General features: G+C 35.2%; 1 protein-coding gene across 1 annotated transcript in view; it reads right to left on the bottom strand.

Moving 5' to 3' along the window:
* The window catches only part of SLIT2 (slit guidance ligand 2), a 374,620-nt gene that overhangs the window by 66,900 nt on the left and 292,637 nt on the right, over window positions 1-15,083 (bottom strand). Inside the window, exons 20-26 of the mRNA XM_030801111.1 lie at window positions 14,774-14,940; window positions 13,768-13,900; window positions 10,279-10,347; window positions 7,449-7,520; window positions 6,881-6,952; window positions 5,128-5,199; window positions 2,030-2,193 (exon numbers count right to left, since the gene is read on the bottom strand). Of these exons, the coding sequence (XP_030656971.1) occupies window positions 2,030-2,193; window positions 5,128-5,199; window positions 6,881-6,952; window positions 7,449-7,520; window positions 10,279-10,347; window positions 13,768-13,900; window positions 14,774-14,940 (749 nt within the window). The remainder of the gene's footprint in view (window positions 1-2,029; window positions 2,194-5,127; window positions 5,200-6,880; window positions 6,953-7,448; window positions 7,521-10,278; window positions 10,348-13,767; window positions 13,901-14,773; window positions 14,941-15,083) is intronic.

The following is a 15,083-nucleotide window of genomic DNA, read 5'->3' on the forward strand; positions in this document are numbered from 1 at the left end:
GATGTAAAAACTTACAGCCTTTTGGTGGCAGGAAATTTTAAAATTTCAATTATATACATATTTTTTGGAGCAAAAAATGATACAATTTTCTGAGGTATTGAAAATAGGAATTCAAGGAGAAAATACAGTTTAAGAAAAAAATGCAATATATTAAGGAGGATCTTGTTTTTTTCTCTTATAAAATTAGCTCTGATATTTAGATTCCATCAGACACATTTAAAAAAAATCACAGATGAGTTTTGTTTTAAAATGTCAATATTTACAATGTGCTACAAATTACCTTTTGCAAACATTTACCACTATGAAATACATTAGAGGCCAAATTAAAAACGTTGAGGGTGTGTACAGGATTTGAAAATTACTTTTTTATTAATAAATTATGAAGTGTCCTACATCAACTTTTTTTGGTGTTTTGAAATGTTATAACAATACAATCAGCAGCTGACATATTGAATGTTTCTGTGTTTGAGGCAGTCTTTTATCTATATTATCTAATCTTAACAAAATCCTTTCAGACTGTAACGATCACCACCTTTGCTTACAATGAGGAAACCGAGGCACAGACTAGTAAAGTAATTAAACTACAGTTATCTCGTACCAAAAAGTGAAGCTGGGATTTGGCTCCAGCCAGGCTGGGCTTCAGAGCTCACACTGCAACCCACAGCACAGTATTACCTACTTAAGTATGTTTTTCCTCCATAAATATTCAAATGTTGAAAACTTATCTTTTTAGTTAGGTTTTCAAGTCATGGAAGGCAAGGCCGTACCATAAAGTTCTCTATGCTCCATAACACCTAGGATTGAGTTTTGCACATAAAACATGCTTAATCAACATTTTCTGATTAGACATTTAACATTTCAAGAATTTCTCTCCTCCATCTAGTAATCATGAGTGACCTTCTTAAAACATACACAATCTGGCCAGGTGCAGTGGCTCACACCTGTAATCCCAGCACTTTGGGAGACTAAGGGGGGTGGGGGGGGGCGGATCATGAGGTCAGGAGTTCAAGACCAGCCTGGCCAACATGGTGAAACCCCGTCTCTACTAAAAATACAAAAATTAGCTTGGCATGTTGGCACATGCCTGTAATCCCAGCTACTCGGAAGGCTGAGGCAGGAGAATTGCTTGAACCGAGACCTGGGAGGTGGAGTTTGCAGTGAGCTGAGATCGTGCCACTGCACTCCAGCCTGGGCTACAGAAGGAAACTCTGTCTCAAACAAACAAACAAAACAAAACAAAAGCCCCCCCCAAAACCCCTACAATCTAAGAATGACAGTAAACTTTATCGTATCTTTTATAAGGAACCTAAATTCACATAGTTGACTACCGTCAGTGGAAATATTTACACAACAACTTTAGTAGTGGTTATCTCTACGTATGCTGATTAATGGTTAATTTTATTTCTTCTTGCAGAAAATAAATTGTTTCTTATTATTCATATTTTTCTATTCAGGGGCATGCATTATTCTTATAATAAAAAAGGAAAATAATATTTGTTATTCTAACAATATTTAGAATTCACAAATACATCAAACAAAGGGAAAAGAAAGGGATATAAACAAGCAAGAAACAAGAACATCAACACAGGAAGGCTGCAGCACATGAGGCGAGTCAGAAGGTTTGGGCTGAACACTCGGGAGGGCCTGTTTCTCCTTACCTGGTATGAGGAAGCCACAGGGCCCTGGCAGCCCTAGGAGCAGGGCACATGTTCAGACAGGGCAAAAGCAAAACATTTGACTTGTTAGAGGCTATGAAAGGAATTTCCAGAAATTGTGAACTCTACATTTTTGATACATTTTCAAGAAAACTTGATCATTTCCAATCAACTATTTCTGAGATTTATTTGGAAAGCCTAATTCTTTACTTGAGCACCTCGGGTAACTGCTCTGTCTCATCCAAGCATGGGCTGAAAAAATAATCATTTATTGGGCATTTCAACCATACCTTTGGAGTGACAATTGGTTGTCTTTTTCTTTTTTACTTAATATAGTAATTCTTAAAAGAAATACAAATGATTAAAAACCATACCTTGACAGGTAAATTTTTTGGAGGGAGTTGTGAGTAAAAGTTTATCTGCCATTTCTCCAGGACCAGCACAACGAGCAATTCCGGGCTCCTTATATTCCGACTTCACCCAGTCGGATAACCACTGCATGTTACAATCACAGTAAAGAGGGTTGGCTCCAATTGCTCTGGAAAAACAACACCACAAAAGCACACACACATACACACACACACACACATACACACACACACACACACACAAGTATGGAAGTATTGTTATTTCCTAAGGGCAAAAGAATTCAAAGTGATGCTCAGCAGAAAATCCCCATAGATTTACTGAGGATAACTATTTAGCAAAAAATAGAGACACTGGGGATTCCCCATTTTCCTGAATGATGTGCACTGGGATTTAGTGAGTTGTCACTGGTGTTAACACTCATTTTGCTTTAGAAGGTCTCCTAATATTTTCAGAGACGTGTTTATATTGAGTGTAAGCACACCCTGAGTGCATTAACATTTCATTCACCAATTATTTACCGATGACTTAAATTACAATGCAAGGTTCTGAGGACCCAAATATAAATAATGCATTATTCTTACCTCTAAAGAACCCCTGCTGCAGAGGAGATTAGCATTAGCATTGGGATATACTCACAGATGCAAAGAAGTTTCATTAGAAGTGATGTAGGAGAAGTATTTACAAGATGATGGTGAACAAACAGATTAACTTTTCTGGGAGGCTAGTGGTTAAGAAAGTCTAAGTTGTGTAGGATAGTTAGAGTTAAGTAGAAAGAAAGGTTGGGAATAATGATGCAGATAAAGGACAGGTAAGTACAAAGAAAGAACACAAAATCCTGAAGATGTCTAGAGCTAGCTCACTAGAGCTGAGCTGGACCTGCACTGGGTGCTGTCTGTCCCTTTTCAAGGTCGTTCATTTTACAGTTGTTCATTAGACATAGTGACAGGAAAGTAATCAAGGTAATAGTTAACATTTATTGCACTATTATTATACGCAGGAACCGGGATAAGCCATTTATAAGAATTCCTTCATTTTATCCTAAATAGTAACTTTATAAGGTCCATTTAATTAATAATTGACTTTACAGATTAAGAAACTGAGACCTGGACTCATAACCTTATAAAGCTTGGATTGAAGCCATAGATGCATAAAATGGCATTTAAAAACTGCTTACTTCTGATTTACAATTAGCTTCTAACTAGTAATCCTTCTAGGTCTACCGTCAGGATAGTTATCTTATTTTTTTTAGGTAGCCCCCGAAATACATGTGTAGAATCATAATACTCGATACTCTGGAAGTTTTAATGCCCCGTTTAAGAATCAGAATGTAGTGAATATTACCCACATATGTATGTCGTATTCAAACCCTTCCAAATTAATAATGAGCAAAATGATGTTTTTTAGTCATTTGATCTCATCTCTGCCAACATTTAAGTCCTCGCTGTGACAGGGGAGGAAGTGGGAAAAGTGAAAAAGCTGAGCTCTTTATGATCTAGGGGGTAAAAGACAAGGCACAAACAAACCTGCACGTTGTGCACACGTACACTAGAACTTAAAGTATAATTATATATATATATATATATATATATATATATATAGAGAGAGAGAGAGAGAGAGAGAGAGAGAGAGAGAGAGAGTGAAAGAAATGCAAAGCAGAGCAGGGCACACACCAAGGAAGACTCCACTTGGTCTCACTGTCGCGGGAGGAGGCTGGTAACATGAAGGGAAGTTCCGCTCAGCTCAAGCAGCACCTTTCGTGTGAAGCCTTTTCTGATGCCTGACCATAGCACTAGCAGAATGGATACCTCCTCCTTCAGCCTGCATTCTCTGCCTGAGGGCACTGCAGCCCTGCACCTCTGAGCTAGTAGCTTCCTTCATATTGCAGCTCATGCACGTGGCAGCCATGGAGTTTGTAAAGGAGTGACTTAGAGGTAGGTTCTTGGCTCAAACATGAAAATGTAAAAGCCCTGCCTTCCTGGAGCTAGCAGTTTAGTGGAAGGAATATTAATAGGCACCAGTCTGATTGACTGATGTACAAAATGTCAATTGATAACACAGACTCTATAAGGCAAATGCAGACGTGACGTGATTGACTATTGGATCTTCAATTCAATTCAAAGAAGATGTAAAAGCGTAGACTTTTGGGCAGTAAATTTTAAAATTCCAATCATATGTATATTTTTGGAGCGAAAAATGACTATTCCTTTCTCAATTTTGTAAGCTCGTATCTTCTTGGAGTTTGTGGGTTTTCAAGAGAAGTGCAAAAGCAGGAGAGGATATGACAGGCAATCTCTTCTAGAGAACTAGGGCACAACTGACATTGCTATTTAGGCTGAAGCAGATAGTTGCCACCAGACACCCAACTCAGCATCAGCCAAGGAGGCTTTGGATCCTAAGGCTGCTGGCTGAACTTCCTTCTAGGTTTGCCATGATCTTAACATTACACCTAGTAATAATAAAATGATGGAATTTGACCCAAATGGTTTTTCGGACCCCATTTATCACATATTTTCAAATGGTTATATTGTACTTCCAAAACCTATGGAGGTACAAACAAGTAGTGAACAGAGAAAACACAAAGGAAAAGCCATTTCACGAAATCTAAGTATTTGGCTGTGTCTTACTTCCAAACTATAGTCTCGAACCATGTTGAATTTATTTTTGCGTGGTGCCATAGTTGATGCTGAATAAGTAAATCCATTTTGAGCAGATCAGGATAGGCTTCATAGAGAAGGTGATACTTGGGATGTGACTTAGAAAAGCAGGGTTAGGATAGATAATTGAAAGGGAGCTGATGTTCTAGAATCAGAAAATAATGAGAGAAAAGGCATAGGCTAGTAAAGTTGGAGAGCCATATTTGTAGAAGAGACATGTTTAGCTAAGCAAAGATAATTCGACTAATGGAAAATAAGAGCCAGAAGAGAAAATTAAAGCCATCTTGCAGAGGGCATCATCTCCAGTTTGAAAATCTTCACATTTTCTTTAAAGATGAAACCAATTATATCTTATGATGTTACAATAAAATAACTGGCAGAGGAATGTTCCCAGTCACTCATTAGGAAGGGTTTGACCCTAAACTTATATTCATAAACTAGGTACTCACAGATGTGATAATGCAGAAAGATCATTGAAAGCACCTTCAGGCACAACAGAAATGTCATTTCCATGTAGAGAACTAGAAGAAAGAAAAAGAAAAATTAAACTTCCTATATTTCTGAACTCATAGACTCCAGAGAAATTCCGAGACTTTAGTTTATACTAAGCATTTTAAATCAGTGCAGAAAAGACAGTCTACAAAATAAACAGTTTTGGTACAACTGGATACCTGAGAAAGCAAATGGCTTCCACCTCACATTATGTGTACAAAATACATTCCAGAATGAAGAATTAAATGTAAAAATAAAAATGTATTAAAAGCAAATAAAGAAGATCTCCCTTTTATAAACGTGGAGTGAGGAAGGCTTTCAAAGGCTCAGTATAAAATCCAGAAACCATCAAGGAAAAGTGGGAGAAATTTTTGACAACATAAAATATACCCAAACAATAAAATATTCCATATAAGAAATAGAATAATATATATTTGCAACTTATATAAGATATAAGGATTATTTCATTAAAAAAAACCCAGCAAGCATAGAGTCAAGTAATAGATGCATAAAGATATCTACATTAATAAGGAAAATATAAAGTACTCAACAGAAAATGGGGAAATGATAGATCAAGCTCATTAGAATAAAAAGCACAAGTGCTTAGTAAACAAATAAAATATACTCAAATGCTCTACTAATTGGAAGTGCAAATTAAGACAGGAATGCAGAATAACTTTCAATCTGTTATATGGACAAAATAAAAGAAAAATAAATATTCAATGTTTGCAAGAGTGTTTTGAAAAAGGTACTCTATTAAACAGTTGGTGGAAAAATAAACTTCTAAATGGACCAAGTCTTGTTTGGGGAATAACAAGACAGTTACTTTTGGAATCCTTCCAATATACTTGACAGTATCTTCCCACACACCCTAAATTCTTGCTGACATGCCAGCACATTTGTACCAAGAGGAATGTATAGGATGTTCATTAGAGTACTGTATAGTAACCATTAAAATTTGAAATTAAACCAAATCATAGTAAAGATGATGATTGAATCACTTCTGGTTCCTCCCACCAATAGAACAGTCTCTACCAGTTAAACAGTTGAGTTATATATATGTATAAATATATATCTATTCTATTCTTATGTATATATTTTTATTCATATATATGATAGACTAGAAATATTCAAAAGCATATGTTAAACAAAAATAGACAATGGCAGAACAAAAACAGATCTTATTAATATTTGTGGCTTTTAAAAGCTATATAGCCATGGGCATACATCTATTAGAATAGAAAAAAATGCACCTGAAAAAGGACCAGAGAGCACATCAAACTGTTAATTCTGAGGCAGGAGAGTAGGATCAAGGATCATGTTTTATTTCACATATTTTAAAGTACATTTTTATAGTAAAAATGTTTTCATATACTATGTAATTTCTAAATAAATTAATTTTGGAAGTTTCTCAGATTAATTTTGAAAGTTAATTGAAACTATATAAGCCATATGTCTTAATGTTACATATAATTAAATAAATGACTATAACAATCAGTATTACTAAGAAGGAAGTTATATTGTCCAAAGCAAAGCTGTTGGACAATGATACTGTAAGACATGATTTTTCTATTTCCTAATTTATAACAAATCCTAATGCATGTATCTTCAAGCACCAAGAATAAACAAAGTAGTTACATCCTTAAAAAGACAACCCCAAACTCAGATCTCTGAGAAAAAGAGATATTTTGTTGAACACAAGATGCTTACAGTAATCGAAGAGACTTTAATCCATCAAAGGTGCGATGAGGAATACATCTCAGACGGTTGTAACTAAGAATTCTGAAAGCATACATATGTCAATTTGTTTTATTCAGAAATCCAAAAATGGTCAAATACTTCCAAAATAAAGCAGTTAAGGCTTATTAAAGCATCTTATTAACTGACAGTGTTAACACATAATATATTATTTTTTTGTGTGTTGTCTCCCTAACACAACATACTTATTTCCTAAATACAACCTAGAATGCTTCCCTCTGCCTACTCCTGCCCAACTTTGGTACCTCAGCCGTCCCTTCCCTAAGATGGATTTTCCCTATCTTAGGGAACGCCTCTAAGTCCCCCAAAAATATAAATTATTCTTTGTATTTTTTTTATAGAACCTAATACTTTTTCTAATATCTGCATTTGTTCATGTATTGTGGTTTTGTCTGTTTCTCCCAATAGAAACATTCCTTGAGGGTAGAGACTGTCTTGTTCAATAGCAATGTCCAGCATCTAGGGATTGCCTTTTGTCCAATGAATTAATGAATACTCAGTACCACACTTTTACACTCACAAGGTGAGGAGCTGGGTCATGTTGCTGAAGCTCTGATTAGAAAGCGTGCTTATTCTGTTGTTACTTAAGTCTCTAAAAGAGAAAAAGAAATGGAGTACACTATTAACCACAGAAACGAAAATATTAGTGATTCTTAGAAGGAGAAGGGTCTTCTTATTCATAGTCATAGCAGTATTGTTAGCATTCAGCTGTTATCTGAAAACAATAAAACAGTGAATGACCCCCTGGGGTAGACTGCAATGTTATTCACGATTATTTACACCTCGCCGTTTTGAAATTAGGAGTGATTACATATATATATATGTATATGCATTGCTTTAGCCAATGTAGTGTGCGTGCAAGGGGTTGGTTCACTTCAGAGCAGCAGCTTCAGAGCAGAGTTTATTTTCCCTTATCCCTCTGCTCCCACCTCCATAAGGCTTTTGATATTTTACAGAGAGCTTCCCTGGAGGTGACTTGCGATAGACAAATTTTGCAAATTATCCTCAAAAGTCCTATCAGATACACATACTTTAACCTCATTGATACATATGTTCACTGATACACAGACTCAAATTTGATCACTGAAAGAACCCCTGATTAATTACGATCAATAAAATTACCAAATTACCATCAATAAAATTACCAAATAATTTTACCAAAATAAAATTACCAAAATGCCATCAATAAAAACGTTTGTGCTCCTGCCCCTGGCTGAGTCACGGTCACATAGCAGGTCCTCGATAAATATTTGTTTAATGAATGTTAAGTGAATGGGAAAGATGTTGAATTTTTACCAATGTTAAATGGCTATTTATATGTATAGTTTGTATTATGGGTCGTAATTTACATTGCATGAACTTGATCTTATTCCCATTATATATATAGTGTATATATATATATACACACACTATATATGTAAAAATATATTAAAATGTATATATACAATATATAATACTAATATATATTCACCATATGTAATAACTACATATGTTCAGTAATTTTTTTCTGAAGCAAAATGCAAAATATATGAATAAATGGAAGATTCAGAAAAGCTGAGGATAATCTATTCCTTTATTAAAATATCGAAATGTCAGTAAAATGGACCCATGAAATTGTGAAAATGTTAAGAATCTGACGGCCGGGCGCGGTGGCTCACGCTGTAATCCCAGCACTTTGGGAGGCCGAGGCGGGCGGATCACGAGGTCAGGAGATCGAGACCACGGTGAAACCCCATCTCTACTAAAAATACAAAAAATTAGCCGGGCGTGGTGGCGGGCGCCTGTAGTCCCAGCTACTTGGAGAGGCTGAGGCAGGAGAATGGCGTGAACCCGGGAAACGGAGCTTGCAGTGAGCCGAGATCGCGCCACTGCACTCCAGCCTGGGCGACAGAGCGAGACTCCGTCTCAGAAAAAAAAAAAAAAAAAAAGAATCTGAGAGGAGCTTTATACTCATATTTTTAGCTGCTGAAGAACTATTTCTAAATTTTAAAAATAAAGGTATCTGTATTAGCAGAAGTAACTTGCCTAGAGTTGTATCATGAGTCACTAGTAAAACCATTTTTGGATCCACAAATCCTCATTTGTCATTTCGAACTGGCTTGAAAGTAATCACATGCTGTCCCACAAACAACCCAATTCTGCTAAAGTGACCCTTTGGAAATTGCAGCAATTTAATGGTTTATTTAACAGAACAAAATGTATGTAATCAGTTCTTGCTGCTATCAAATAAATAACTAGAAGCAGAACAAGACATCTTAGAGGACATCTTTTTCCGTTATATAATCATTTGTCATTTAAATAGTCCTATTTACTTTCTATAAAGTGATTGATTTACCCATACTTTCAAGGAAAGTGATCAGCAGCAATTTTAACTAGCTTCAATGTACCTAGTTTACATTGGGGCATGTAATATTTTTTGCTACTTAGGTTTGTAGAATTCTCTTAGAAATAAACCTTCTAATTCTAGGAACACTAGTAATCTGCTTCTTACGCTAGTAATATTTACTCTAAAATCAGATAGACTTAAACAAATGATACGGTACTTTCTATTAATATTTACTATCTTTTTCCTGATTTTTTGTGTTCTAAAAAGTTTTCTCAATTACCAATAAGGCTACTCTAAAAGTACGGTATTATATGTAAAAGATTATATCAATTTTTAAACATTGTGCATATAACTAGATCAAATGTTTGTATATTTAAATATCTTCTTGTATTTACAACTTAAGCGTGGTCAAAAGTTGTTTATGTTAATAAAAAAAGAGATGTTATTTTAAGCTAAAAAATCAAAATTTTGAAATTTATACTCAGAATGTTAGTATCTTTGTCAAGTTTACTTAAACACTACATGCATATATATGGATTTTCTAAAATAAATTTTAATACTGGAAACCCATAACTTATTTAATAATGCTTTGTATAAGAAACAAACATAATAAACTACATTTACGTTTTTGGGAAAGTCATTACCACCTACTATCGTTTGCTTAAAGTCAAGAATAAAGGCATCGTTTTCTATCTTTCCTTCCTTAGTTTGTCATAAAATAACCCATATTCATTATCAATAAAAATCTGCAGGTTTATGCATTTTCATAATTCTCTGACTACTCAGACTTCGTTGTATTTGTGCTTTTTTGAATAGAGGAGGACCTCCTGCTAAGACACTCCATCGCCTGATTGATATTCAATGAAGATGTAGCCAGGGATCCAGAACCGCAATGAGCAAGGACGGAAGCATGTAACTGTGAATGATTTGTATTATCTGAAAGGGTCACTAAATCTTCTGTCCCTTGCCATCCCCATTTTCTGGAAATAGAGTAACTCAAAGAAAAGTGCAATATGTTACTCACATAAGTGTTAAATGTTTGTAGTTGGAGAGTTCCTTGGGAACCAGTGTAAATTGGTTTCCATCCAGATACCTAAAAACAACGGAACAGTATTATCTTATTACAAAGTAATGGTGGCCTTGAATAAAATAAACAGTACTTCACTCTTAACTGAGGCAAGGAACCACTTGGCAATTTTTGCTTTAAGATGTCGTGATCCAAGCATGGATTATTATTTAAGAGAAGTAAAGAAAAAAAAAGCAGAGTTGTCCACAAGTCCAGTTCTTTGTGGTTTATCTAACAAGGCAAGCCCAGCATTTAGCCATCTGTGTGCAAGCAAGGAGGTTCATTCAATTAACCATACTTTTAGTCAGGCTTCAGTTTGTTTGTGTTATGTGGACACAATACCATGAAATTCATTAACTAGTAACAAAACCTTGCTGCTGTGGCCAAGACCACTCATTGCTGCCTTAATATGTGTCAGTACACTTAGTGAATAACAATGGACAATTAAAGACATATTTGGGGATTTGAACATACTAGGTTTAAGTTTAAAAATAGTTTTAACCAGCATATATCTTCTTGGTGATGATAACATTAGGAGATTTTATAGAATATAAATTGATGAAGTGTATAAATATAAATATAAATATATATATATGTAACAGCAATAATCAAATAACCATATATAAGTAAACTTTCCCTTCTTATTAGAGTCAGAAGAATAATCAGAAAATAGGCTTTGGGCTAACTGGCAGGACAGAAAGATAATCGAATACCTGAAGTTATATCTATTATGTCACAATAAGGAAAATAAATTTCATCTCCTTCCAAGGCTGTTTTTCCTAGAACATAGATGGTGAAGGGTACAAATGTCATTCAGAAACTGGGGCCATCTGGCTATAGATGTGCCCACAAACACTTCTGGGACATTGAACACGTGGCCCCTCCTACCCCAATGCTGTGGTCCATTTCAAGACTGCAGGTTGAAGTTGGTATTTTTTCTGGATATAGAAGTAGCTGAGAAGTTGCCTAAGATAATAATTTATTCCTAATATTTCAAAATAAAAACAATGATATAAAAGGCATCAGTTATCAGAAAATATAATTAATGTTTGATAAATAATTGGGTCTATGTTATGACTCATCATGTCTACCTAAATTTTCTGACTTAGTATTTCTTCTTCGACCCCTCTCCATTTTTTTCTTTCCTCTACCTAAGTTTTTCTTGATACCACTAGAGGGAAGCATCACCCTATATAGTTCAGTACTCTTCCTTTATTCCAGAAAACACAGTGGAAGGTCAACAAGATTCAGAATGTGAGCTACGAATGTTTATATGTAAAATAATCTAAGGCGGAAGTTATGTGGAACTGATTAAAAATAATGGATACCATTTGTTCAAACTAGTCCACCAACAATACTAATTTTTGCCAAACTCTTTAATTATTTAATGTAATACACATATGAAATTCTTCTAATACATGCATATATGTTACTGCTAAGAAGGATTCTGCTGACTCCATAAGGTTACAAGAATAAGCTCTCTAGGGGGTAAAACTTGAATTCACAACAGATGAGTTAATATTTTTCTCATCTTTATAACAAACTTTCTTTAGAAAAAAAGACTATCTTTAATAATTTGTAGTAAAATAGATTGAAAATTCAACTTTTTGAATAGGTGAAGTATGCTGTAGATAGCACAGCGCATAAACCAAGCAGGATGTCCAATGGAGCTTAGTAAGAAATGTTTAAAGTTATTTAATGGAAATAGAGTAAAGGGACTAATATGTAGTCCAGTTAAAATAGTAGAAGAAGGGATTTAGCATCACAGGTGGTTTGAGTGTAAGTTCTTCATTGGTGTACTCCTAAAATTAACGCTTTGGACACAGAATTTTTTTTATTGTTTTATTTTTTACTTTTAACTATCCCTGCTTTATTTATTTATTTATATTTTTTTAAATTATACTTTAAGTTCTAGGGTACATGTGCACAACGTGCAGGTTTGTTACATATGTATACATGTGCCATGTTGGTTTGCTGCACCCAATAACTTGTCATTTACATTAGGTATTTCTCCTAATGCTATCCCTCCCCCATCCCCCCACCCTACAACAGGCCCTGGTGTGTGATGTTCGCCGTCATGTGGACACAGAATATTCTATATGCATCTAGCCTTCCCACAGAGGAGGGTTTTGGAATATCCCTATGTGATCTTCTGAAATAAAAAATATTACTATAAGAATTAAATATTTAATTACATACATATACATACAAAACAGTCCTTCCAGTTGATTAACCAATGTAATTGGTAGTGAGAGAGGACCTGAGCGCTTAACAGCAGTTCAAATCTAAGAGGCATGTTCTGTGCACAAGTGCTAAGACTGTGCCTTTTTCCTCTAAGTGTTCCATTCAGGATCAAACTTAGGATTTAAAGAATTGCAAGTGATTTGAAAATAAGATCCTTAAAGATTGAAATGACATGTCCTTGAACCTCATGACCTATGTTGCACACTGTCAAAAGTTTGTCAAACCTGCTCATTTGGAATATGTGTGTGCATCTGCACAAATAACTGATACACAAATTACATTTGGGTTTAAATCATTATTGATCCATGGTTCCACATAGATAAAAAATAAACAGAGGCAAAATGACTCAATTGTATTCAGATCAAGCATATCCAGAATATGACATTAGTTTAGAGACAAAGGAATGGCATGAATGGGGCATGGAAGCATCATTATTCTGGCAGCATATTCTCTAATGAATTCCATTCTGCAATTGTAGCATGAGGCAGCCAGGGGAGTGTGGGCAGTGCAGAAGAAGGTCGAGATATGTATATATTGGCCATATAATTTGTGGTTATCAGTTATGAAAATGTCAAGGATAATTGGTCCCATACCCTTTAGGATCTAAAGGACTTTGATTCAAGCCACCAAAAGCAGCATCTCTTCTTAAGGGAAGAGATTATGCTAGTTTCTTCCATATACCAGATAGTTATTTATCCTATGTGGTAAAATTTTCTCCTAGGGGTCACAGAGGTAAAAAAAAAAAAAGTTTCCTGTACAGAATATCCTAGACTGTAAGTAAATTAAATATAAAGCATTTCCCAAAGTGCATTCCATGGGCTATTAGTCTTGTAAGATGCTCCCTGAGAAAAGGGGTATAGGAACAAATAAATGTGAAAGATACCTTATATTTTACCATTTTTTCTTGAAGAGTCATAGTACACCTTAGCATAGTAAAGGCACTGAGAAATTGTATAGCATACACATACACACACACACACACACACACACACACACACACACACACAGCAATTCCCAAGGGCCTCTAAAGTAGCTTTTGCATTAACTGTTTACCGTTTTACAGGATAATAATTAACTGGCCTTAGAATATGATTTGCAAAGAAGATTGTAAAGATTTTTGTTTGGTCTCCATTCCTCTGGGTGTGTGAAACATTTATCATCAAGGAAAAAGTAAAGAAAAAAAAAAAGACAAGCTCTACTTACAACTCTGTGACATCTCTTGGAATACCTTTTGGCAAGACCTTCAAACCCTTGTTGCTACATCGGACAACTGTATCCAAGCAAGCACATTCAGTAGGACAGCGAGAAAGTGGGGAGCAACTATTGTCATCATTTCCTAAATTGCAGAGGAAATGCAGGAAAACCAAGATTTGTGGTCTTGAAGGTGCTAGAAGGGATTTTATGCCTTTAAATTAACTTAACAAACACAAGACTCTTAAGCTACATAATCATTTATTTACGGGACATTCAGTATTTACTAATTGATACCATAAGTTCTATATAGCACTGTTTTCAGACTGCCTAGGGAAGAATTCTGGAAAATGGCTTGCAATTTGTAAACTGTAATTACAATTACCAATACAATGGAAATAGTTATTTGTACAAATTATATTTTTAATTAGAATATGTAAATGTAAAGTGAATTATAGAGAAACGGCAAGGAAACAGATATGAAGAGACACAAGGGAATATATTAACTTAAAAGTTTAGGTCCCTCATTTATAAAGCTCAAATTAGCTCTCTGTTCACTGGGAACAGTAATAGAACTTGCTCTGTGTACCTGATAGGACTATATGAGAATCAAACGTGATGATATAGAAAGAGCATTAAAAAGTGACAACTAGTATTTTTGTCAGATTTACTAAAACTTCTGTAAGTTAATTTCTTTTCTCCTTTGAAAATGGTAGGTACTAAAAAACATGCCTAGAGTAATAAAGAAAAGTTAAAATGAAGCTATATAAATAAGACCAATCACAAGTTGGAAACTAGAAAATCTAAAACATTCAGAAATGCACATCAAGTAGACTCAAATGTGGAAGGCAAGTCTGAGAAAGTAAGTATCCTGGCACTAAAACAAAACGCAAACAACAAAGCAAAAGATACACGATCATTATTTGCTGAGCTGAACTATGCCATAGATTTGTGCAAAGCTGCATCGGAACAGGCATGTGAATGCCTGACAATCCAAGAGTTGACAAGGATTTCTTACCGTCATCACAAGTGAAGTCCTGAATGGCCACATCCTGGATGGGTATTTCTTTCAGGAAGTATGGTTTTTGACATCGAGGATTTCCCGTGACAATTCTCTTCTTTCTCAGCCACTCTCCCAACCAAGCCAGGTAGCAGTTACAGTTAAAAGGATTGGCCAAGAGGTTTCTAAGAGCCACAGGCAAACAATGCACGTTTAGTTTGGGGTTTCATCTTCCTTCTCAAAACCCCAGCTACCCTTCTCCACACTCTTTTGGCTGGAAGGATTCCTTCTTCTTTGTATTCCCAGCCCCTATTCATACTCAGAGTCA

Source organism: Nomascus leucogenys, chromosome 20 (assembly GCF_006542625.1).
Source record: "Nomascus leucogenys isolate Asia chromosome 20, Asia_NLE_v1, whole genome shotgun sequence".
Taxonomy (NCBI): domain Eukaryota; kingdom Metazoa; phylum Chordata; class Mammalia; order Primates; family Hylobatidae; genus Nomascus; species Nomascus leucogenys.